Source organism: Canis aureus, chromosome 7 (assembly GCF_053574225.1).
Source record: "Canis aureus isolate CA01 chromosome 7, VMU_Caureus_v.1.0, whole genome shotgun sequence".
Classification (NCBI taxonomy): domain Eukaryota; kingdom Metazoa; phylum Chordata; class Mammalia; order Carnivora; family Canidae; genus Canis; species Canis aureus.
This window is the reverse complement of record NC_135617.1, coordinates 67,706,629-67,733,389: the sequence shown is the minus strand read 5'-3', so window position 1 is coordinate 67,733,389 and position 26,761 is coordinate 67,706,629. Positions and strand designations below refer to the sequence as shown.

The 26,761-nt window shown below is 43.7% G+C and overlaps 1 protein-coding gene across 6 annotated transcripts; it reads left to right on the top strand.

Moving 5' to 3' along the window:
* The first annotated feature begins 3,549 nt into the window (after positions 1-3,549).
* LHFPL5 (LHFPL tetraspan subfamily member 5) lies at positions 3,550-25,491 on the top strand. Of its 6 annotated transcripts, XR_013383628.1 has the most exons (6): positions 3,550-4,283; positions 10,400-10,636; positions 10,737-10,885; positions 16,683-16,709; positions 20,411-20,837; positions 21,254-25,491. XR_013383628.1 is itself a non-coding variant. In XM_077904282.1 (4 exons), exons 1-3 carry the CDS (start codon positions 3,872-3,874, stop codon positions 16,691-16,693), a joined length of 660 nt encoding a protein of 219 aa, XP_077760408.1. In that variant the 5' UTR covers positions 3,550-3,871; the 3' UTR covers positions 16,694-16,709; positions 20,411-25,491. The 6 variants fall into 6 exon arrangements, 3 of the variants coding, with proteins under 3 accessions (XP_077760408.1, XP_077760409.1, XP_077760407.1); XR_013383627.1 differs by having other exon boundaries at positions 20,411-25,491; XR_013383629.1 differs by lacking the exons at positions 20,411-20,837; positions 21,254-25,491 and adding an exon at positions 17,897-18,337.
* The last annotated feature ends 1,270 nt before the right edge of the window (positions 25,492-26,761 follow it).

Below are 26,761 nucleotides of genomic sequence, written 5' to 3'. Positions count from 1 at the left end.
TGTAATGTAGATACTGCACCTCAATGTTATTCAAAAAGGAGGAGATGCCTCTCTGGTCAAGTCATACCACATGGATGGTGAGGGTTGAGGAGGTATCGTGTCTTTTGGTGAGTGGGGTTGGGCCACAGTGGCTGTAGACCTAGAAATGTGGCCAACCTCTTGTGGGTGTCACCTGCTCTATATTCTCCAAGATCTCCCAGGACACGCAGGGTGGGCCTCCAGCAGCAGCCATGTTAATAAATGAGCCCGTCTTGCTCTCCACCACTATGGACTGGACAAGAGACAGACACCTGACCCAAGCCTCTCTTTTCCTGGAATGTAGACTTGCATCCAATAGCTTGCCTTCAAGCTGATCTGAAACATGAAACTAGCAAAGCCCAGGAAGGCAGATCTCTGATGTGCTGACGAAGAGATGGAGAAAGCTGGTCTGCCGAAGGGAAGAAGAGCGGATCAGCCATTCAAGAAGAAGCAGTGGCAGCCATACCCTGACTTCTGATGGATTTCCATGGCTGGCTGCATCCCTGCCCCTGTGGGGCCTGAAGCTCCCTTGTGTTCCTATAGTACATCCCCTTTGCTTAAGCCACAAACACAGACAACTCACTTCTGGGAAGGGGCTTAGAGCTCTGGATCAAAGTTAGATGTATAGCAACCCTGGGAGTCAGAGCAGGAAGCAGACATGGAATCCACTCAAGATTCAAATTCCCCATTGGGAGACTTGCTTGTGTCTTCCAATCCTGTATGCATGAGCCTCACTGGAGAGAGCCCTGAGGCGGACAGCCCACCTGGGCCTCATGAAATGGGGAGGGACATTCTCCAAATAGAGAGTGGATTTTTGTTACCAAAGAAAGGGGAATGATTCTGGGCAAACCAGAATAATAGGTACCCCTTCCATTCCATTGGTGGCTGCCAAGTCCACAGACAATCCCAAGAAGTAGACTCAAATTACAACCAAGGTGTGTGATAATTGTGACTTCCAAATTTTCTCTGACTATCCAATCTCCAACTTGTTTAGGTGAGGGTAGGAAGCGAGGCATGCAGTGACTTTCAGTTTGACAGTCTCTTTTTATTTATTGTATTGTATTGTATTGTATTTTTTATTTTTGACAGTCTCTTTTTAATTCAATACTCAGCCTCAAGTGTTCCTTTCACCACCCCTCTCTCCTGACCAAGGTAGGATGGAGCATGGAGGGAAGCTTAGGCGTCTTCAAGGAAGCAGGGACAGGGGTCTCTATGATCTGAGCCCTCAGTGGCTGCTGTAATGATGTCTCTGGTCCCATCTCATCCTTCTGGTCCTGTATTTTTTTAAAAAAGATTTTATGTATTTATTCATGAGAGAGAGAGAAACAGGCAGAGGGAGTACTAAGAAGGCACCATGCAGGGAGCCCGATATGGGACTCCATCAGGGACCCCAGTATCACGCCCTGAGCCAAAGGCAGATGCACAACTGCTGAGCCACCCAGGTGTCCTGTATTTGTAATCTGGGCTCTTATTTTTTTTAATTTTTTAAAAGATTTATTTATTTATTCATGAGAGACACAGAAAGAGAGAGGCAAAGACACAGGCAGAGGGAGAAGCAGGCTCCCCGCAGGGAGCTCGATGCGGACCCTATCCCAAATCCTGGGATCACGCCCTGAGCTGAAGGCAGACACCCAACTGCTGAGCCACCCACCCAGGCGTCCGGTAATCTGGGCTCTTAGTACAGTTCCTCCTTTTGTCTGGTCAACAACCAAGTGAACTCCTTCCCACCTCCCACCCCCATATTTATAATCCCAACTCCTTGCCAGTGCTCCCTTCAAATGTTGCAACTATCCTGTGTCAGATCAAAATGCTAGGGAGATAGCCCGATGTCTCACAAGTCACTGCCCCAGTGCTAAATTCAGGATGTCTGTGTGATGTTGCCTCTCTTTCAGTTTGGTCATGAATATCTCAATATTTTGAAACTTAGAGGCTAAATTGCAAAGTTAGTGACCGTCAAAGAAGAAGGAGGGATAAACACCAAAATGTTAATAGTGGTAGTAATAATGATAAACATTTGAGTACTTTTATATGTGAGGCATTGAGCCAGTTTTGTAATTTTACCTAACTCTTATGTGATAGATAGTACTTAAAAAAAAAAAAAGATTTTATTTATTTATTTACTTGACACACAGAGCACACACAAGCAGGGGGAGCAGGAATGGGAGTGGGAGAGGGAGAAACACACTCGTCGCTGAGCAGGGAGCCTGATGCAATGCGGGGCTTGATCCCAGGACCTTGGGATCATGAGCTGAAGGCAGATGCTTAACTGACTGAGCCACCCAGGCTCCCCGATACTATTTTTGTAAAAATATTTTGTTTATTTGTTTGAAGGAGGGGGAGGAACAGAGGGAGAGCAGGGGGACAAGCAGACTCCCTGATGAGCAGATCTCATCAAGCCCCGTGAGGCTTGATCTCAGGACGCTGAGATCTTGACCTGAGCTGAAACCAAGAGTCAGATGCTCAAAGGAGTGAGCCACTCAGGTGTCCCTGTGAGAGATACTATTATCTTCTCCATTTTATAGATGAAGAAACTGAGGTTTGGGAAGATTAAACCATGGATGGTCACATAAATTAGTAAGCAGTTAACTCAATCCAGATATGTCTAAAGCCAAAGTCTGTTTTTAAGATGATCTTGGCTCTCCTTTGCTCCCAGCGTTGGGGTTATGAGTGATTTATATTCTTTTATGTAATCTTTCCTGGATTTTCCTATCTCTCTACACCAAACATGTATTTACCTATGTAGTCAGGAGAAATACATATTTTGAAGAAGAGAGGTAAAAGAGGAATATGCAACAAAAACATAAATAGGAGAAAGATACTGTATTGAACAGAAACATGTTAAGGTCTGGGATGCTTCCTTTGCTGCACTTTGTAGTTGTCTCTTATCACACTATCAGTGTGCATTGCGAATATACAGACGCATATACATATATGTAAGCGTCTCACTGTCTTTGAGGGCAGGGGCCCTGTCATTTTTATCTCTGTAGTTTTGCTTAGGGAAGATATCCTCCAGCACAGGGCTTCAGGACATGGTACGCACTTGGTAATTGTTGATGGAGGAGAAACCACAGAGATGAGAAACCAGTGACTGGAAGACACAATCAGAAAAGGTTTTGCTGGACTCCACAGGGTTGGGAGTGCTGAGAGGGCGACTAGGGAGCCAGGGAGGAGTTTAATGGGACCACGTGGGGGTGGTGGGTACGGACAGTGCTCAGGAAAAGGTTTTGGTTTTGAGGCAAGAAGGCAGGAATTGAAAGGGAGGAATGTGACAGTCGCAACCCTCCCCTCCCAATTTTTGTGTGTTCCCCCCCCTCCATCCCCCACCCCCGGCTCGGGCGGGTGAAGAGGAGTCTCCGTTCCCCGCGGCGGGAGTGCGCGGTGGGCGGGCCGCGCCTCCCCAAGCCGGGTCCTGGGTTTCCACTCCCTCCTCCCGCCCGAGTCCCGAGCGCTGGCCGCGGTGCTGAAGCCGCGCTCTCGCAGGAGGGAGCAAGGAGGGGCCGCGCGGCGGCGGAGGGGCGGAGCTCTCTGGAGCTCGGAGCTGGAAAGGGGGGCGGGAGGCAGGGCGGCGCCAGTAGGCCTGAGACCCTGGCCGGCAGGAGAGGAGGCAGGACAGGGAGACAGCCTGGCTGGAGCGGACAAAGGCATCTGGACAAGCTTCCCCCAAAGAAACCAAGGTTGTCTTCCTTGTCTTATTTCCTAATTCTCTTTCTTCTACCTTGCAGGGACCCCCATCTTGCACCCCCCCAGCCTCCTCCCCAAACTCGGCTTAGGAGTGACCCACTTCTAGGCCTCCATCTGCAAAGCCACTGGCTTACAGCCCCCAGGATTCCAGCCCAGGGCCTACAGCCTCACCATGGTGAAGCTGCTGCCTGCCCAGGAGGCGGCCAAGATCTACCATACCAACTATGTGCGCAACTCGAGGGCTGTGGGTGTGATGTGGGGCACACTCACCATCTGCTTCTCTGTACTGGTCATGGCCCTCTTCATCCAGCCCTACTGGATCGGTGACAGTGTTAACACACCTCAGGCAGGCTATTTTGGCCTCTTCTCCTACTGTGTGGGCAACGTGCTGTCCTCTGAACTCATCTGCAAGGGTGGCCCACTGGACTTCTCCTCCATTCCCTCTAGAGCCTTCAAGACTGCCATGTTTTTTGTGGCCTTGGCCATGTTCCTCATCATTGGCTCCATCATCTGCTTTAGCCTCTTTTTCGTCTGCAACACAGCCACTGTCTACAAGATCTGCGCATGGATGCAGCTGGCTGCAGGTGAGCAGGATTAATGGGAGGGCAAGCAGGGGCCCACTTCAGGCTATAGGGTAAGCTGCACCATTCCATCCTCTGTGAAGCCTCCGGGTCTCTTACCCAGTCGTTCTCCTTTAGTTTAATTTTATTTTTTTTCAAAGATTTTTTTTTTTGAGTACTCTCTATACCCAACATGGGGCTCAAACCTGCAACCCCAAGATCGAGAGTCACTGGCTTCACCGACTGAGCTAGCCAGGTACCCTTTAGCTATTCTTCTTTAACCCAGTTCTACTCTATGCTCTGCCGAAGCTTCTGAGGAGTAGAAAATTTTAGAATGGCTAAGACCAAAAGGATGGTTGAGGTCAAACTGTTCAACCCTCTCATCTTGCAGATGAGAACTGAGGTCCAGAGAGAGGAAGTGACTAGCCCAAGAACACACAGATAGTTGATAGAATGTGTCCTGACTCCCAGGCCACCACATCAGAGGTTATTGTTCTCTGGGAAGGAAAAAGAAGGAAGCCTCCATTGTTGGCCCTCTGGGAATAGTATCCAACCCAGGGCAAAATAAGTAAAGTACATCCTAGACAGCTCTATCTCCCACTTCTGGGTATTTGTTCTTTCTTCTTTAAGTATCCCCAGATCCCTGCCTTCAATCCTTCCCTCCCACCCCAATTGTTCTGAGGGAGATTCTAAGGTCAGTCATTGATTTGGAGTGTTATGCTGTGACCTTTCCCATAGAAATTTGCATTAAGTTCCCTCTTTCTCGGTGGAGTGAAAAGCTTTATTCCCTAGTTATCAGTTGCCATACTTGAGGCAATAAATGACAGTGATATTTTGTGATGGGGCAGTTGGGTGGTGGCTAGAGTCTTTTATTATTTTTTTTTTATTTTTTATTTTTTTTTAATTTTTTTATTTATGATAGTCACAGAGAGAGAGAGAGAGAGAGAGAGGCAGAGACACAGGCAGAGGGAGAAGCAGGCTCCATGCACCGGGAGCCTGATGTGGGATTCGATCCCGGGTCTCCCGGATCGTGCCCTGGGCCAAAGGCAGGCGCCAAACCGCTGCGCCACCCAGGGATCCCGGCTAGAGTCTTTTAAAACTATGTGGGATTGGTAGCTACTTATGGTGCCCAGAGGCAAGGCCTTCCCCTTTTTCTTGTTCCTGGCCCAGGCAGCCCTCTCAGTCTTTGGGTCAGCTGGTCCTGTTCTCCTCTAAAGCCTAGAAAGAGATGGCTCAAGGCCTTGCCCTGTAGCCCTTGGTCCCTTTCTACTCCAAGGTCATGCACAGACTGCCCATGCTAGGGAGATGTCCAGGAGCAGTGGTGGGACTGCAGACTCCAAAGAAAACCATCTTGACATCGTTGGTTAGAATGAGAAGCAGCATTATCCACAATAGGGGGAATGGTGCCAGGATCAGAATCCCAGACAACCGAACACATAGACTCAATACTCTGTCAGAGTTGGAGGGGACCCCAGAGAGCTGTGGGTATCCCCCCAGCTACAGATGAGGAATCTGGGGCTAAGAAAGAGGAAAAGACTTGACCAAGACTATAGCAGAGCAACTGGCAACTAAGGACCAAGGGGAACTAAAGCAGTGGGTTCCAGGAAACTAGATGTGTTCCAAAGATATTTTTATGGAAGCCACATATTTATGTAAGTATAATGACTTATAAAGCACTTTCATATATCTCATCTAGAAGAGCCCCATCCCTACCTAGGGAGGTAGCTAGTCCTCTTATTTTATAGATAAGGCTCTTCGTGGGTAACTTGTCTTTTAGCAAATGGACAGGACCTTTGATTCCAAATCTTGTACTCAGGCTACTGACTTGGCTCCAGAGCTGCCTCCCCAGTCTGTCCACCATCTCCCTCTCCTCTGGTCTCTATATGATGAGGGAGGGGCTGGGGCAGGGCTGAGGTTAATCTTGGGCAGTGGGGAGAAGGAAGGGGAATGAAGATTTAGCAGTTTTGTGACAAACTGGCATGCTTACCAGCTGGCCCTCCCTATCAGAACTATGGAATGCTGGAACCACAACCATTCCTTTCATTCTTCACACTGCCCCCTCCCACAACCTCCTGCAACAGGTGCTATTTGCTGAACAGGCAGTGCCTGGGAGAGTTTGGGTGGGGGAGGCATCATCAGGCCATTTGAATTAGACTCTATGTCATGGAGCTGGAGACACTGATAGTAGAAGTGGCCAGATGCCATCCTATGAAACATTTATGTCAGGGGAGAGCGAAGGTGGTGTCATGTTCCATTCTTTGGTGTAGGGGAATGGAAGATGAGCCAAAGGGAGGGACGAAGAGCGCATGTACTCTGCAGACAGCAACTGGGACATGCATCCATTTGAAGATGTCTCAACCAGTTAGTTTAATCGAGAAACCTGAGATCAGGGAAAGGGACAGGAGAAAGGAAAGAGGATAGATAACTGGGACAGTGTGGGGCTATAGTTTAACAATGTTAATTTAGCTTCTGGATGCCAGTTGTAAACTGTGTGTGGTTCTAGCTCCTAGAAACATAGGTAGGGCAAGTTGCATGTCTTTCTGAGTCTTGGTAACCTCCTCTGTAAGAATGTAGCAACAGTACCTCCTATCACAAGGTTCTGTGAGGATGGGACGTATAAGGCATATAAAACACCTTCTACAGTGCTTGTCACATAGTAGGTGCTCAGTAGCTGTGAAAAAACTCAAAAACAACTTTATCAGTTAGGATAGGTGAGGTAACAACTCTTAAATCCAAGTGTCTTAAAACAAAAGTTTATTTTTTGCTTGTGGTACATGCTTATTGAGGATCAGTGCTCTCACAGTTCTCTCCTGGAACCCTGGCTGATATAATATCAGGTGTCAACCAGCTTTCATCATTGCAGAGTGAAAGGGAGCTCTGGAAGGTCTCCTCCTAGCAGTTAAACACTCTACATTTCTGCTCATATTTTGTTGTCTAAGGGAAGTCTTATGGCCTTGCCTAACTTGAAAAGAGGAGACCAAGGAAGTATAATCCTACTATGTCCCTGAAATATTTGTGAACACCTCTAATGCCATGCACATCCACTGAAGCTGCTTCCATTTGACTTTAGTGCCAATAATAATAGCAACAAATGGCAGTAACTGGCTGCTTGCTATGAATCAGATGCTGCACTGAGCATTTTCTCCACATGACCACACTTAATCCTCATAATACTGTTATGAGTCATGCATTATTATCTCATTCTTTTACAGATGAGAGACTGGACATCAGAAAGGGTAGGAAAACTTGCTCGAGAATAGCATGCTGGCCTCCCCTTAGACCTCTGAGACACTATAAATAGGGTTGACCCCTACCATGTGTCCAGGTGCCTGGGTCAGGTGCTCACAGAGGGTTGCTTCCAGGTTAGAGGCCCTGGGATATTTTCCAGAGATGCTATGGAAGGAGAATTGTGCCAAGGGGAGGAGATGGGGAGAATGGAAAGTCCATAAGGAAGACTTCTTTCCACATTGACCTGTTCCCCCTCCCACCACGGTTAAGGTAGGGGCCATGCTAGTCACCAAAGCACAGGTCTTACACTAACTGGGGAAGGACATAGGTTTTACCAAAGAGCTCTGGGAGGGTTCCTGCTCTCCTTCCCTAGGTATATACCTGAAACACTTCTCATTTTGTCACTAGGTATGAAATGTCAGGACTAAATACATTCAGCTCTTTGGAGAAGTGTGTCTGGGAGTTGAGGGAATTAATTTTGGGGTCAAAAAAGTCAGGATGAGTTCAGGTGTTGGCTCTGCTCTAGCTGGATGACTGGGCAACTCACTTGGTTTCTCTGAGACTTCAGTTTTCTAATCTGTAAAATGGGATATTAATACATGGCCTACTTCACAGAGCTGTTGTCAGAATCAAGAGAAAAATGGTATGGGAAGTATTTTGTGACCTATAAGAGAACTATATAAGTAAGCTTGTCCTGTATAAAATCAAAGGAGAATTGATATACATTTAGGTGAGGAGGTGGGATCCTGATCTTTATATTTTACTGTACATTCATTTGATCTGCCGACCTTCCTTGCAAGCAGAAGCTGAGCTCAAGGTAGGTAACTAGGTCCTGTGAGGTTCTTCTTAGGTGCTCCTGGGTATGGTACAACCTTGGAACTAGAGAGCCTTCAGGCCTGTGGAAGGAGGATCAGGGATGGGAAAGTAGCACAGATCATGGAAGACACCCCTTGCCTACATGGTGGTGGTCCTTGGGGTTGCCTTGGTCACATTCCAGGATTATGTCACCTACTTGTGCAGCTGAGGTGGGATGGTCATTGGTGGGAGGGCATGGGAGAAGTGAAGAGAAGGTAGGGAAAATGACATTTTTGGCTGTAAATACTAAGTCAATGAACACACAGGATGGGATAATCGTAGCTAACACTCATGACGTACTAAGTATGTGCCAAGCACTTTTCCGTTATTAACCCATTTGAACCTCACTACAATCCAAATGAGTAGGGACTATTCATATTCCTACTTTACAGATGAGGAAACTGAGGCCCAAAAAATCTCAAGTGGCTTGCTCTGGCCCACGCAGTTAGTTAGCAAAGAGCTGGGCTTGGAATCCAGGCTGACTTTGCTAGTGTTTCCCCGCTTTTCCTATTGAGAGAATTACCTGAAAGAATGTTTTATTTTTATTTTATTTTATTTTTTTTAGATTTTATTTATTTATTTATGAGAAACACAGAGAGAGAGAGAGAGAGAATGAGGCAGAGACACAGGCAGAGAGAGAAGCAGGCTCCACGCAGGGAGCCCAACGTGGGACTCCATCCCGAGTCTCCAGGACCAGGCCCTGGGCTGAAGGCAGCGCTAAACCGCTGAGCCACCCGGGCTGCCCTGAAAGAGTGTTTTTTATTTATTTATTTATTTATTTATTTATTTATTTATTTATTTATTTATTTTTAATTTTTATTTATTTATGATAGTCACAGAGAGAGAGAGAGAGGCAGAGACATAGGCAGAGGGAGAAGCAGGCTCCATGCACCGGGAGCCCGACGTGGGATTCGATCCCGGGTCTCCAGGATCACGCCCTGGGCCAAAGGCAGGCGCCAAACCGCTGCGCCACCCAGGGATCCCGAAAGAGTGTTTTAAAAACAGGGATTCTTGAGCTCTGGAAATCAGCATTTTATTTTATTTTATTTTATCTTATTTTATTTTATTTTTAAAGATTTTATTTATTTATTCATGAGAGACACACACACAGAGAGAGAGAGAGAGAGGCAAAGACACAGGCAGAGGGAGAAGCAGGCTCCATGTAGGGAGGCTGACGTGGGACTCCATCCCCGTTCTCCAGGATCACACCCTGGGCTGAAGGTGGCGCTAAACCACTGAGCCACCTGGGCTTCCCTGGAAATCAGCATTTTAAATAAATATTAGAGATTCTTAAATTCAGGAAAGGGTTAGCAACTGCACTGAACTCTACTAAGTAAGGCTTGAAGAGGCTTATTTGCTTGAATGAAAAGTTCATGAAGGAAGAAGCCAGAGATGGGGCTGGAAAATTTTGTGTATTCATTAAATCTAAGATTCCCAAGTTGTAGAACATGCCATTATTGTATGTGCTGTAAGGAGGAAAAATACTTTTTTTTTTTTCTTAAATAGCAGAATGTGGGACTTGAACTTGCAACCCTGAGATTAACACCTGAGCTGATATCAAGAGTCAGAGCTTCACCGACTGAACCACCCAGATGCCCAGGAAAAATACTCTAATCAAACGATGGCCTGAAACTTTCTTATTATACTTATTTCAGAGCTATTGGAGTATGAAGAGATATTCATCTTAGGAGTGATGAGTTCTCTGGGCTGGGACCAGATTTTGGCAGGGTTTGAAGCCAGGGTAGCCGATGCTTCATCAAGTCCACAGTGAGGGTCGTGGCTGAGGGCCTAGTAGGACCACCTGGTGCCATGGCAGGCTCTACTGAGGAGCTCTGCTTTCTGCCTCTACCCATGACCAAGGGCAATTGACTTTAGTTCTTGGATCTTTAATTTTCAACCATGTGTTCTACAAGAGTGATGGTAGGAGCGGTCCCATATGTCACAGGCTGTTAACACCAGGAGAAGGGAGGTGACAAGATGTCAGCAGTGCAGGGTGGGAGGTAGCAGGCAGAGCATACCCAGTCTGACAGCATCTGCACCCCCTGCTGCCCTCTCAGCCACAGGCCTGATGATTGGCTGCCTGGTCTACCCAGATGGTTGGGACTCAAGTGAGGTGCGGCGCATGTGTGGGGAGCAGACGGGCAAGTATACACTGGGCCAGTGCACCATCCGCTGGGCCTTCATGCTGGCCATCCTCAGCATCGGAGATGCCCTCATCCTCTCCTTCCTGGCCTTTGTGCTGGGCTACCGGCAGGACAAGCTCCTCCCGGATGACTACAAGGCAGATGGAAAAGGTAACTCTCATCCCCCAAGGAGGTGGGGCTTCCTTTCAGCCATTGGTCCTTGGCCAAGGGTTGGGGACACCAAGACCAATCAGACATGCCCTTATTCCAGAGGCCAACGGTCAGTGGGGGTTTGCAAGCCAGCAGGTGATGAGGTGATGACAGCAGCTGTCTGTGATAGAAGAGTGTCTTTCCTTCTCCCTCATGCCCTCACTCCTGTCAGGGTCTACAGAGGAGAGAACCCTGGTCCAGCCTGGGGAGGTAGGTATGGCCTCCTATAGAAGGCAGCACTGACTGGGTCTTAAAGTTCACTGGGAGTTTGCTCAGTGCAGAGAGAGGAACAACAGGTTAGCAGAGGGCTGAGTTGTGGGGGCTAGAGGAGAAAGGCAGGTTGGGGGCAGATGTGACAGCTTGTGGAGTGCAGACGGTGGGTGCTCCCTTGAGTTAAAAGTAGCTTTGGGGTTCTCTGTTTCATTGTTTTTTAATTTTTTAAAGATTTTATTTTTTTATTCATGAGAGACACACAGAGAGAAAGAGGTAGAGACACAGGCATAGAGAAAAGCAGGCTCCATGCAGAGACCTCTCCAGTCTCCTTTCCCCATAGTTGTCTTCACCCCATTGACCTGAACTAGAAGAAAGAGGCAAACTCCCTTGCCCCCTCGCCCCCCATGACCAAGGACCCTTCCCAGACGAGGAACTTAAAGCCCGGAAGGGAGACCCACCCAGAAGTACACAGAAAGGTGGTGCAAAGAGCCCAGAACTCTGGGCTTCTCTGGCTCAGCCCAGGGCCCACTTCTCCATAAGGAAGTAATCAAACATCTCACCCTTCTTTGTAAATAGAAGAGTGACTCCCACACCTAAGCTAAGTGGTTAAAGATGAAAAGCAAATTATTAGAATGAGCTGGGCCAAGGAGGAGAGAAAAGAGAGGTACCTTTCCATTTTAGGAGGTGCCTATAGCTTCTAGGTTCTGGGGATACTCAAAGCCTGGGTCCCTTGAAAACCCCATAAAGGGAAAGGAAATGGAACTAGCAATCCTGTGAGGACAGGTTGGAGGTGGCGAGTCTAGCAGCAAGCTGCACAACCAGCACTTTCTCCATTGATGGAGGGTTTTCCAGAAAGGCTTTAGCAGGAGCTGCTGGAGGCATTTTATTTAGCTCTCATCCTCAAGGCAGGGCCAGCCTTAAATCTGTCTGGACACAGCAGAGAACACCTTTATATAGCTCATTTGCATTCTTTCCTTTTCAGAAAGGATTCTTTCAGCTGGAAAGAAATTTCATTGACATTATCCACTCATTCACCTGTTTAGCTCACAACCCTGAGATCAAGACCTCAACTGAGATCAAGAGTCAGGGTCTACAGAGGAGAGAGCTACTTAACTGACTGAGCCACCCAGGCATCCCCACATACCTCCCTTTAAAGTCCTTTCTTTGGGCAGCCCAGGTGGCTCAGCGGTTTAGCGCCACCTTGGGCCCAGGGTGTGGTCCTGGAGACCCAGTATCTAGTCCCGCATCGGGCTCCCTGCATCGGGCTCCCTGCGTGGAGCCTGCTTCTCCCTCTGCCTGTGCCTCTGCCTCTCTCTCTCTGTGTCTCTCATGAATAGATAAATAAAAAATCTTTTAAAAAAGTGCTTTCTTTTAAAATCTTATTTTATTTTTGAAAAGATTTTATTTATGTGACAGAGAGAGAAAGCCCAAGGAGGGGGAGCAGCAGAGGGAGAGGGATAAGTTCCCTGCTCATCAGGGAGCCCGATGTGAGGCTCCATCTTAGGACCCTGGGATCATGACCTGATCCAAGGGCAGATGCGCAACCAACTGAGCCATCCAGGTGCCACTCCCCCCCCTTCCCCCTGCCGCCTCTTTAAAGTGCTTTCTTATGAAGAGATGGTTTTGTCCATTTGACACTTTTCTTTACAAATCATAATGTCAGTTGGCTCTCCTCTCCTTCCCTTTCTCCTTTCATATCCCCTCGACCTGTTTTCAATCTTTTCAGATTTTTTCTCTCCATATTTTAGTTTCTTCACTATCATGCAGGATTTAATTCATCCTTTTTGTTTATTATCTGTTAGAAAATACCCAAATAACCTTTCTGAATACATCTAACTATTCAGTGAAGTAGTTATTGCCTCTGTCAAAGCACAGAATTGAATCAGGAAAGCAGAGTTTGAATCCCAGTTCTTCCAAGTCACTTTCTTCAAGGTAAAAAGGGCAACACCAACTCCTGCTCTGTTACCTCCATTAGTGTGTGGCATGAGCGAAACAATGAAAGCAGGAATGAAGCCTTGCACAAGTACAGAGTTGCTGATCCACTCTTTAAGAGTTAAGGAGGCAGAGGAGAATGAGTGTGGGCTTTGGAGTCAGACCTGGATTTAAAATTTGGGCTCCACTGTTATCTAACTGTGACTTTGCAGAGATTGATTAACTTCTCTGAGTCTCAGCTTCCTCATCTGAGTCTCATTTTTATGGAGAGAGATAGGCGGCAGGTTTCTCTTCATTTGTAAAAAATACCTACTTCAAAAAATCATGAACAAGATAAGGCTCAGCAACAAGATAAGGATATGTGCTCTTGTCACTGCTGTTGAAGACTGTACTGGAGGTTATAGCCAGGGAAATTAGGCAAGAAAAAGAAAGAAAAGAAATCCAGTTTGGAGAGGAAGAAGTATAACTATCTCTATTAGTAGATGACATGATTTTGCACATGGAAAATCCTAAATAATCCACTAAAAATCTATTAAAGCTAATATATAACATCAGCAAAGTTGCAAGATACAAGCAATATACAAGAATCTATTGCATTTGTATACACTAGCAATGAACAATCTGAACATGACATTAAAACAATTTCATTTATAATAGCATAAAAAAGAATAAAATATGTATAAATAAATTTAACAAAAGAAATATAAGATTTATACATGAAAATTAAAAAACATTGTTGGAAGTTATTAAAGGCCTAAATAGATGGAAACATCCATGTTTATTGATCAGAAAACTTAATATATTAAGATGGCAGTGCTCCCCAAACTGATCTACAGATTCAAGGCAATCCTTATCAAAATCTCAGTTGGTTTTTTGCAGAAATTGATAAGCTGATCCTAAAATGGAAATGCAAGGGACCCAGAATAGCCAAAACAATCACAAAAAAGAAAGAGATTGGAGGACACTCATGTCCTGATTTTGAAACTTACTACAAAGCTACAGTAATCAAGATGGTGTGGTACTGGTATGAGGACAGACATACAGATCAATGGAATAAAATGGAGATTCCAGAAATAAAGCCAAGCATCTATGGCAATTTTTCTTTCTTTCTTTCCTTCTTTCTTTCTTTCTTTCTTTCTTTCTTTCTTTCTTTCTTTCTTTCTTTCTTTTATTTATTCATGAGAGACACAGAGAGAGAGAGAGGCAGAGACATAGGCAGAGGGAGAAGCAGGCTCCCTGTGGGGAGCTTGATGTAGAACTCGATCCCAGGACCCGGGGATCATACCTGGAGGCAAAGGCAGACACTCAACCACTGAGCCACCCAGATGCCCCAGGGAAAATTGATTTTCAACAAAGATGCCAAGACCACTCAGTGAAGGAAAAGAATAGTGTTTTCAGGGATCCCTGGGTGGCGCAGCGGTTTGGCGCCTGCCTTTGGCCCAGGGCACGATCCTGGAGACCCGGAATCGAATCCCACGTCGGGCTCCCGGTGCATGGAGCCTGCTTCTCCGCCTTTCTCTCTCTCTCTGTGTGACTATCATAAATAAATAAAAATTAAAAAAAAAAAAAGAATACTGTTTTCAATAAATGGTGCTGGAACAACCACATGCAAAAGAATGAAGTTGGACTACATAGCCACCTCACAATGTATATAAAAAACTCAGAATGGATCAAAGACCTAAATGTAAGATGTAAAATTATAAAAATCTTAGAAGAAAGCAAAGGTATAAATCTTTGTGATCCTAGATTAGGCAGAGGTTTCTTAGATGTGATACCTAATACACAAGCAACTAAAGGAAAAATATAAATAAATCGGATTTCATGAAAAACAGAAACTTTATTTTTTTAAATCCTTTTTTTTTTTTTTAAGATCTTATTTATTTATTCATAGAGACACAGAGAGAGAGAGAGAGGCAGAGACACAGGCAGAGGGAGAAGCAGGCTCCATGCAGGGAGCCCGATGCAGGACTCGATCCCAGGTCTCCAGGATCACACCCCAGGCTGCAGGCAGTGCTAAACCGCCGCGCCACCGGGGCTGCCTGAAAAACAAAAACTTTAAAGATTATCAACCAGAAAGTGAAAAGACAATCCAAAGATTGGGAGAAAATACTTGCAAATAATGATTCTAGTATCCAGAATATATTAAGAACTCCTACAACTTAAGTAAAAAATATAAATAACCCGATTTTTAAAGTGGGCAAAGGATTTGAACAGACATTTCTCCAAGGAAGGCATCCAAATAAGCATATGAAAAGACAGTCTTCGTCACTAGTCATCAGGAAAATGCAAATCAAAACCCCAGTGAGCTATTTTACAGTCACTAGGATAAAGTCAGTAAAAAAGATGAACATTAACAGGTGTTGGTGGGCACGTGGGGAAATTGGAACTCTCATATGCTGCTAGTGAAAATGCAAAATCATGCAGTTGCTGTGGAAAACAGAAGGGCAGTTCCTCAAATGGTTAAACATAGAGTTACCATGTGACTAGATATGTAGATATAATTTACTCCTAAATGTGTGTGCAAGAAAATTGAAAATATGTTTGTACCACAACTTGTATACAAATGGTCATAGCAGCCTAATAGCCGAAAAGTGGAAACAACCCAAATATGCATCAACTGATGACTTGGGTAGACGATATGTGTATATCCGCCCAGTGGAATATTATTTAGCTTTAAAAAGGAAAGAAGAGGGGTAGCCCAGGTGGCTCAGCGGTTTAGCGCCGCCTTCTGCCCAGGGCATGATCCTGGAGAGCCAGGATCGAGTCCCATGTCAGGCTCCCTGCATGGAGCCTGCTTCTCTCTCTGCCTCTCTCTCTCTCTCTCTCTCTGTCTCTCATGAATAAATAAAATCTTTAAAAATAATAATAATAAAGAAAGAAAGAAAAAGGAATGAAGTGCTCCTAAGTGCTACCATATGGATGAACCTTGAAGACATTGTGAGAGGAGCCATACACAAAAGACCATATGTTGTATGGTCCCATTTATATAAAGTGTTCAGAATAGGCAGATCCGTAAAGAAAGAATGTAGGTTTCAGTAGTTGTCCAGAGCTGTAAAGAGGGGGAAACAGGGAGTGATTGATAATAGGTTTCTCTTTGGGGCGATGGAAATGTTCTAGAATTGGATATCAGTGGTGGTTGCACAACTCGGTGATTATACTAACAACCCACCAAGCTGTACACTTTAAATGAGTAAATTTTATGTTAGTAAGTTATACCTCAATAATAAAAAAAAAAGACAGTGTGAGGGATCCCTGGGTGGCGCAGCGGTTTGGCGCCTGCCTTTGGCCCAGGGCGCGATCCTGGAGACCCGGGATCGAATCCCACGTCGGGCTCCCGGTGCATGGAGCCTGCTTCTCCCTCTGCCTGTGTCTCTGCCTCTCTCTCTCTCTCTCTCTCACTGTGTGCCTATCATAAATAAATAAAAAAATTTAAAAAAAAATATTAAAAAAAAAGACAGTGTGAGGGATTAGATAGTGTGTATAGAGCACTAACAGTGTCTGCATGTTATACAGGTGATTCATAAATATTAGTTCTCTCCCCCTTCTGTCCTTCCAGCATCTCCAACTTTTCACAGCATCCATCTGCCCACCCAGTAACAGCCCCTGCACTCCATGTGCCCACCGACAGGTTCAGGCACTGGGGGTACAGGATTGAGGGAAGAAGTCTAATTGGACCTTCCCATCTGATAAGGGACACCACAGGCAAAATGGAATCACAAGCTGATGAACATTATGAAGAAAAAAACCCCTCAAGGCTTTTTGAGAGTGAATGAAAGAAATCTGATCTAGTTTGGAGAGGGAGAGGGAGTTATCCTGAAAACAAGGCTTGGTTATAAACAAATGATGTTCTTTTTCCTTGCAGAGGAAGTCTGAAGCAGCTGAAGGGTTGGTGAGTAATTCCATTGTTGGGTGGTCTTCGTGCTTTTGCGAGGGCTGTGGCCTCCCTGGCTGGTGGGGCTGGGGAGAGGAACAAGGACTCTGGCAGGGGCTCACTGGCATCTGAGACCCTCTCGTTCTACTTCTGTCTCCAGAAGGGGAAAAAGAACAGGAAGAAATAATTTATTTTTTTTTTAATTTTTTTTAAAGTTTATTTATGATAGTCACACACAGAGAGAGAGAGGCGGAGACATAGGCAGAGGGAGAAGCAGGCTCCATGCACCAGGAGCCCGATGTGGGATTCGATCCCGGGTCTCCAGGATCGTGCCCTGAGCCAAAGGCAGGCGCTAAACCGCTGCGCCACCCAGGGATCCTGGGAAGAAATAATTTAAAACAGGCAGGTAGTTTCATAAACTCATCTTTCTCTGGAGCCTGGCAAAAAAGAACAGACTGTTTAGAAGTCATTATTCTAATTTGGGCCTTTATTTTCAGGAAGATTTTCAGTGGTTTGTAAGAAACATAATAGAAAACTTAGTAAAATAAAAAATAAAAGTCACAGAGAAAAACAAATATTCCCAAAAGCTAGGCTAATAGAAATACTGTGTTGAGTATTAAATTTAGCTTTATGCTTCTTGATAGCTGAGGCAAAAGAAAAATATGATGTAACCAGTTTTAATGTCTGGTTGAAAAGGAAGCACAACATATCAATTTCCTTATTGTCTTTTAAGTTTCCAAAATACGGAATATTAAGGAACACATTAAAAAAAAAGCTCATCATAGTATCACCTTCCAGATGCTGCCACTTAATGAGGACCTCCAGCAGGCCAGGCACTTTGGGGAGGAGGGATTATCTACATTTCAGCTATTTTAATTTTTGCAAAGTACCTTCCAATCCTTGACCACATATACTTTTCTGAATAAATGTAAATTAGTATTGCTCTCCTCCTGCATATTTATTAGATGATTCTCAAACTCTAATATGCATACAAGCCACCAGGGGTCTTGTTAAAATCAGCTTCTGATTCAGTTGAAGTGGGGCCACAGACACTGTGTTTCTAACCTGCTTCTCATAATGGTTACACTTTGAGTAGCAAACTATTAGACTATTAGAGCATGAACATTTTCACATCTCTTATCAATGTTCGTTACTAAGTATTTTTTTAAGATTTTATTTATTTAAAGATGTTATTTATTCTTCAGAGACACATAAAGAGAGGCAGAGACACAGGCAGAGGGAGAAGCAGGCTCCCTGTGGGGAGCCTAATGCGGGACTTGATCCTAGGATCCTGGATCACGACCTGAGCCGATGGCTACGACCTGAGCCGATGGCAGACGCTCAACCCCTGAGCCACCCAGGCAACCCAAAGATTTTATTTTTAAGTAATTTCTATGCCCAATGTGGGGCTTGAGCTCACAATCCCAAAATAAAGAGTTGCATGCTCAATCAACAGAGCCAGCCAGGTACTCCCGTTATTAAAGTTTTTAAAAGCCACCAACTCCACAGCACTGGTGTACCATTTAATTGCTAAACTAGACCTTGGTTTTTACCCATTTAGGATTGTTCTCACAGATAATAACTTTTTGCTTCTGCTGATAAATCTTGGATTGGAATGACTGAATCAAAGATAACTACACTTTTTTCTTTTTGCACTCTTTCAAAAAATCTGAATAATGGGGACGCCTGGATGGTTCAGCAATTGAGCATCTGCCTTCGGCTCAGGTCGTGATCCTCAGTTGGCGATTGCGATCGAGTCGCGCATTGGGCTCCCTGCAGGGAGCCTGTTTCTCCCTCAGCCTGTGTCTCTGGCTCTCTCTCTGTGTCTCTCATGGATAAATAAATACAATCTTTAGAAAAAAAATCTGAACAATGTATTTAAAGATTTTATTTGAGAAAGAGGAGAGAGAGAGAGAGTGAGCATGAGCAGGGGGAGGGGTAGAGAGAGAGGTAGAGGGAGAAGCAGAGGCCCCGCTGAGCAGGGAGCCCAATGAGAGGCTCAATCCTGGGACCTGAGCTGAAGGTGAATGCTTAACTGACTGAGCCACCCAGGTGCCCCTGAACAATGTATTTTAAAAAAACAGTTCACCCATTTCTTACACCTCACTGTCCATATGTTTGTTATTGTTGTTGTGTGTGTGTGTACCTTTCAGGATTCCACATATGAGAGTATATGTAGTATTTGTCTTTGGCTGAGTAATATTCTATTGTGTATATGTAGCACAATTTTTAAATCTATTCATCTGTTGACACTTAGGTTATAAATAATGCTGTGATGAACATGGAAGTGTGTGTATCTTTTTGAGTTAGTGTTTTTGTTTTCTTTGGATAGATACCCTAAAGTGGAATTGCTGGACAATATGGTAGCTCTATTTTTAATCTGTTGAGGAACCTCCATATTATTTTTCATGGTGGCTGCACCAATTTATATTCCCACTAACACTGCACAAAGGTTCTCTTTTCTCCACAAACTCACCAACACTTATTTCTTGTCTGATAACAGCCATTCTAACATGTGTGAGGTGCCCTCTCACTGTGGTTTTGATTTGCATTTCCCTAATAGTTGAACATCTTTTCATGTGCCTGTTGGCCATGAAGAAGACATATGTCTTCTTTGGGAAAATGTTTATTCATATCCTTTGCTCATTTTTTTTCTAATGGATCATAGGTTTATTTTTTTAAGGACTTTATTTATTTATTCAGAGAGAGAGAGAGAGAGGCAGAGACACAGGCAGAGAGAAGCAGGCACCATGCAAAGAGCCTGACATGGGACTCGATCCAGGGTCTCCAGGATCACGCCTTGGGCTGCAGGCGGCGCTAAACCGCTGCACCACCGGGGCTGCCCTCCTTTGCCCATTTTTAAATTAGATTGTTTTCTTGCTACTAACTTAAATGAGCTCTTTATATATTTTGGATATTAATCCCTTATCAGATATATGACTTGCTAATGTCTCCTATTCAGTAGGTTGCCTTTGCATTTTGTTGGTGGTTTCCTTCACTGTGCAGAGCTTTTTGTGTAGTCCTGCATGGTTTTTCTGCTTTTGGTGTCAGATTTTTTTTTTCTTTTTCTTTTTTTTTTTTTTTTTTGGTGTCTGATTCAAAAAGCACTGCCAAGACCTACATCAAGGAGCTAACTGCCTATGTTTTCTTCTAGGAGTTTTATGGTTTCAGGTCTTATATTTAAGTCTTTAGTCCAATTTGAGTTAACTTTTGTGTATAGTTTAGGATAGTGGTCCAGTTTCATTCTTTAGCATGGGGTTGTCCAGTTTCCCCAGCACCATTTATTGAAGAGACTGTCCTTTCCTCATTGTATATTCATGGCTCCTTTGTCATAAATTGACCAAATATGCAGGGGTTTATTTCTGGGCTTTCTACTCTCTTCCACTGATTGATGTGTCTGTTTTTATGCCAATACCATACTCTTTAAGCTTAGTTATATAGTTTGAAATCAGGGAGCCATGATGTGATGCCTCTAGCTTTGTTCCTTCCCAGATTGCTTTGGCTTTTCTTTTTTTACAACATTTTATTTACATCTTATGAGACATAAGTTATTACCTGAGGCACATTGAATACTATCTTATACATTAAGGAAATGTGCATGTCTGGGTAGAACTAAATCAAAATGTGAACATACATGGGGAAGTTTTTGTTTGTTTTGATTTGCTTTTTTAAAAAATGTCAAATTTTATACTCTTGCCTTTTTTTTTTTAATACCACAGGTCATCTATTTCCCTGACAATGGAAAATTAAGGAATCAAATTCTTCAGAGATAAGAACTTTTTCCTTCCATGCTTCCCTGTCCTTGGCTACTATAGGCCTGATGTTCTCGTTCTGAAGCCTTTCATGATAGGATTAGAACCTGACATTCTCCTGAGACAAGACAGAAAACTTACAAGTGAAGCAGAACTACAGTGACCCGCATCAAAGATATTCAGAGAGACAATGGGTGGTACTCTACCCAAGCCCCAGCTCTCTTCTTATCCCCTTTACACCAGCGATCACTTTACCCTCTAGAGGCTTCTCTGTAAAATGAGAGGGCTAAATGAATCCATGTATTGGGGCCCCCGAGGTCAGATTCTCCGACAGACTGCATTGAACGCACATTGGAAACTGCCACTCAGCTCTAAAAGGGCAGCTGAGAAAGAGGTGATTGTAAGCCTGCTAGACCATTTCAGATTGAGGTATTGGGGGTCCTTTGCTTCTTCTCACATTTTTTAAAAAGATGTTCTTTATTTATTCATGAGAGACAAAGAGGCAGAGACACAGGCAGAGGGAGAAGCAGGCTCCATGCAGGGAGCCCAACATGGGACTCGATCCTGGGACCCCAGGATCACGACCTGAGCCTAAGGCGGTGCTAAACTGCTGAGCCACCCAGGCTGCCCACATTTTGTTTTCTTATTGATGATCAGGGGTGGGTAAGGAATGGAGGGGCCACTGAACCTGAATCCATCAGGAAGTCCTATTAAGACTGGGTGAACACAAAATCTAAAAACTTAGGACTTTAGACTACTCCCTGCCTAGGGGATGGTACATAGAAACAGGGTTTTGTTGATCATTCACAGTGGATAAACCTGAGGAACAGGTGTTTTTTTCCTGGTCGTGTGCATTCACTAAGAAGATGTGGCTGCTGGTGGAGAGGAGAGGAGGTAAATGATGAACTGTAATGGATCTTGTTACTTGACCAAGGAGCTGTCACTAACACAGTAAACCATAGGTTTCTCATTCCTGGGCTGCAAGGCATGCTTTTTTTTTTTTTTTTTCCTTAAACACTACCCCCAACTTATAACCTAGGCGAGGGTCCCATGTTCTACTGAATGAGCCAGCCAGGTGCCCCATAGGGCATGCTTTTTAACCAATGCACCAACAACCCACTCAGTCAGTGTGGTTTCTTGTACAGTTCAGATGGATTAGGAATGAGTACCCCAACACTGTCCTGTTGTTGGTAATGGGAACTAGTAGAATGGGACTCAAGGGTGATGATGTTTATATTTTTGTGTGTTGATAAAATTGTCAGGCATTTTATGCAGACCTCATGAATGACAGACTCCCAACAAATTCCATAGCTTAGTGCCTTTTCGAGTTATATTCGTTTACTTCTCATAATTTTACGTTTTATATAACTTTTCTAAAAGTCTACCTTCTAAAAATTTCTTGCTAAAATAGTAACTGTGGTGGTCCACAGAAGCTTCTGGGGCACTTAGGGTGCGCTTGCCAACAGCCTGCACCTTGCTCTTGGCAGGAACAGCACGTTTCACCAAAGCACTCAAGAGTCAGTTTACCAATAACCAGTGCTGGGAAGGATCTGCAGATTTAAGTCAGATGACCCAGATGACCTTTTGCTTTATGTTAAAAAAAACTCAGAATTCAACCTCTCAAATCACAGTATTGATTTTGGTTGATATCTAAGTAACTGTTTATCAGCTCAAGTGGCTTTCCTTTTAAATTCTTTTTTAAGATTTTATTTATTTATTCATGAGAGACAGACAGACACACACACACACACACACACAGAGGCAAAGACACAGGCAGAGGGAGAATCAGGCTCCATGCAGGGAGCCCGACCTGGGACTCAATCCCAGGTCTCCAGGATCACGTCCTGGGCTGACGGCGGCACTAAACCGCTGAGCCACCCGGGCTGCCCTCCTTTTAAATTCTTAAAGGCAGGAATCTCATCTCTGAAAGCATTAGAGAATCAGTAAAGTCAGCACTCCTCTAACCAAGTATTCCTCACTTCAGGCTTGCCTCTGTTGGGCTGGGCTGTTGGGCTGGTTGTGAGGCCCAACTGTTACCAACAGTGACTAGGCCTGAGTAGATGTGGTCGAGAGGACCAGTCATTTGTATCAGAGATGTGAACTGGAAGGATACTGGAAATGCTTTCATTGTCTTACATCCTTGTATTAGTTATCTGTTGCTGTATACCTAACATGTTACCACGGAACTCAGTGACTTGAAACGTTTTAATTTTTGTGGGTTAGAGATCTGGCAAGAGTTAGTTAGGTGTCCCTGTCTCAAGGTTTCTCACAAGGCTGCAAGTTGTCTAATCATTCTGAACTCAGTGGTTGTCTGCAGGAGGCAGTTTTCCACAAGCAGCTGGACTGAGGGCCTCCCCAGAAGGTTCTCACATGGCAGCTTGCTTCTCCAGAAGAGTTCCAGGACAGAGCAAGGGAGAGGCACAAAGAACAGCAGCCACAGCCCTTTGTAACCCATCTCAGTAATAACACCTGTCATGTTCACCTTAATCTGTTACAACAGTCACAAAGTCGGCCTGAAGTCAAGGTGAGGGGATTATACAAGTGCATTAGTATCAGGTGGGAATCACTGGGGTCTTTTTTAAAGTTGTTTTTCAAGTTATTCATGATTTTCTGCCGAAATGGGCACTTACCAGAATGCTTTTATTGAAATGAAGGTTAGATTATAGTAATCTTACTTGCTGATGGCTACATGTGTTTTGTAATAAATTACATTGAAGATCAAATGAGGGCTCAAACCCTCAAAACTCACCCCTTTTGTTATCTCAATTAGACTGATAGTAGGGTCCACTAATTTCCAACACCAATAGTACCTTATTTACTTATGAAATCCAGAGCAACAAATGCATTGTCCTAAGGGCACAACTTCTAGGAACATAGTTCAAATTGTAGACAGCCAATGCACTTATACAAAGTCCAGTTTTGGCAAATGGGAGGACAAGGCTTGTCACTAAAATGGGCAAAAAGTAGATCTGAATGAAGGACAAAGATTATGATGACAAAGCCTCCTCGCTTATAAGAAATGGTACAGCCAGCAACACTACATACCTAATGTAAATTTGCTTGATTTTAAAGAACTTCTAAACATGATCTCAAATTTTCTGGCTTTTTAACTGGGTTATAGGATATCACAAGGAGTTGGTATGAATATTTGTGCAAATACTTAAAGTGCAAAGACAAATGTGTATCGGACATGTAATTTTTAAATTCCAACTTTTAAAAACAAGACTAGAGACATAAAAACAAACTTCCTTCTCAGGAAGTCTCAAGGTTCATAGATTTTATGTATGTTTACATATTTAATCTTCATATACTGCAGAGTGTGCAAGACATCTTAGTTACCAATGCCCTGCTAACTCCAAAGGGACCAAATTGGTGGGCAAAACAAAAAAGGACTATTCAAGTTTCTCTGGTGTCATCAGGCCTTATTTTTCGAACAAATCTCTAATTTTATTATCAATAACTCACCAGTATACAGTAATTTAACAGCAAATCCCTTTCCTCGTAGGGACAAACTGGAAGACTCAACAGGCTTCAAAAATAGAATGGGCAGTAATAAAGTTCACTTGCAACCTGGGCTGGCTCTGGAGCAGCTAAATGGTTCCCCTGTGGACACCTGAACCCTGGTTTGCTGGTTCTCCTAGGATAGCGGTTAAGTTTCCCCAAACCCTTGGGAGTTCCAGGCCATACATTTAACACAAGGCTTAGAGAGACTGCCTACATTGGTCAGTCTGGGGAGCACACTGGCTTGATAAATTCTAGTTTAATTGTTTAGGTTGCTTTTTAAATGTTACATTCTCTTCTGGTCAACTACAATATGAACACAACTATGTATGTCTTATATGACGCAATTAACTAGAAGATTTTATATAGCTCAGGGCTGGGGAAGAACTTTCTATGAACAACACTTAACACCACAAATAAAAATGAAAGGCAAATTAAAAACTGGAGAAGTAGGTGATGGAAAAATGACTAAAATGCATGATCTTTAATACAGAATAAATCTTTATCAAATATGGAAGCACACCAAAGAAAAAAGCTGGGCAATGTAGCACATAACCCAAAAAATACAAATGGCCAATAAAACCCATCAAAGTTTGACTTCACTAGTCATCCACTATGCAATTTAAAACAAGATTCTCTTGTTTTTTGGCAATCAAATTGGCTATTGGGAATAAAACGAGTGTGATCATAACAGGCCCATTCACATACTGTTCATAGCACAAGTCTTCACTCTTCTTCACGTAAGTTAGGGGACATTACAAACCATAAAAATTTGCTTATTCTCTGGCCCAGTCATCCCATTTTTAAGAATTTATCCGAAGGAATGAATTAGAGAAGGGTACGAAAGCCTGTGTACAATAGGGTTTGTCATGCCAGTCCTTAGGCTGAGTTCATAAACCTTTGGCATTTGCATATACTGTGATTGTAATCTGAGGGTGGAGTGGTAAGGACACACTACAAATATTCTGGGAAAATACCATTGAATATAGGGAATAACAACTGTCCTAAGATTTTCCAAGACGTACTCTGTTAATGTCACCTACCCCCCAATTTCAAGATAGAAGAAAGTGCACCTTGGTGGCTCAGTTAACTGTCTGGCTCAGGTCATGATCTCAGGGCCTGGGATCACCCGTATTGGGCTCCCTGCCCAGCAGGGAGTCTGCTTCTTCCTCTCTCTGCTCATGCTTTCTCTCTTAAATATTTAAAAAGGAAAGCTAACATCATAAAATGAGTATGTTCCAGCTGTACAGTTTCACTGCATATTTAAGTTCAAAAAGCATACTCAACCTTTCCTGCATTTTGAAGCATGGATGAGACCAATTTGGGCAACAAAGGAACAGAAATGCTCTGGAAACATGTAGGTTATTAAATAATTTGTTTATTGTACTGCATTTATAAAGAAAACAGACAATGCACCCAGTAGAAAGAATAAAAATGCATTTGGGGTTGTAACTGACAGCAATAGAAATCCTTTAGTGAGATCATGGCAATTCGACAGTATTATGATTAAGTTCAATAAAGGTAAATGGGGTACTTGGAAGATCAAATTCTATAGCTGCCTCTTTCTACGGCTTCTAATTCATCTGGCTCCTTAAATAATAGGGGGAAAGCCCTTATTTGGTGGGAAAACATTTCCAGAAAGAAGTTATAGGTTCTCTCTTATTAAAATTTCTTCTCACACCAGTTGATAAAACGGGGCCTTCTGTATGTGTTTTGGTTATTTCACTTTTAATATCATCACCAGAATTCCTGTAATTTAATTGCACAATTGTTATTTTACAGTATAGACAAGAATTCAGTTCTAGTCTGCTATTGCTTTAGATGTATATATCGCTGAAAAGCCAAAGTGGATTAGAATTGCCGAAGGATTTTCCCTGCCGTTGTTGGATACAATCGCTTTTCTTTATTCTTGATAGGTGCATAGACAGCCTCACTTAAAATTCTTTCTACAGGAACATGTCTGATTTCAGGACTACCCAATCAAGGATCCGATGAATGGCTGGCCATAGTTACTTAGGGTTCTAGGTTTATGAGTTAAATGGATTGCATAATTGCACCACTTTTTCCTTTGCTGTTGTTGGTGGGGAAAATGGCAGAATCTGGCCTCCAATCTCCCATGTAGAGAGTCAGCTACCTGAAAGTCTCATAGGCAGCTCTGCTAGTAGAGCCTCAACTTGCACCTCCTTGGCTTTCGGTCAATCAGTCCTGGAGCCGCCTCCGCAGAATGCTGCAATCCCCAAGGCCCACCTGGTCTGTGCTGAACAAGTGGCTGGGACCCCAAACCTGCCCTTCTCTTGCTTTCCAATATGACCCGAGGAATAGGTAATGTCTAGGACAAGTCTAGAAGAGGCCCATCCTAAAATAAGATTCGCAAAGCCTTTTCTCGTTTAAAAAAAAAAAAAAGGTAAAGAAAAAAGCCTCAAGTACATCTTAATTATCTCAAAATTGCAGTTAAAAACTTACATTATACAAAGAAATAGCAGCAGAGAGTGGCTAATCTTAAACCAAAAAACAAACAAAAACCCCAATAAACAAAAAAACCCAACCCCCAAACCCCAAAAAGTGCCATCCCCCCTCCTACTTGGCCTTGGTTCTTTTATGTTGGGATTTCATTCAAGACCTGAAGCCTCTGAGAAAATGAGAATGGCAAAGCCACAGAGGAAAACTGCTTCATGGTTAAATTTTGGACAAGGTAAAGAAAATGCTGTAAATAGAAGTAGGGGACTGACTGGAAAAGAACCAGGAATTCTAGGACATTTTCTTCTTAGATGGGAAATCTCAAACCCAGATCTCCTTTCTAAAGTCATCCTGAATTCT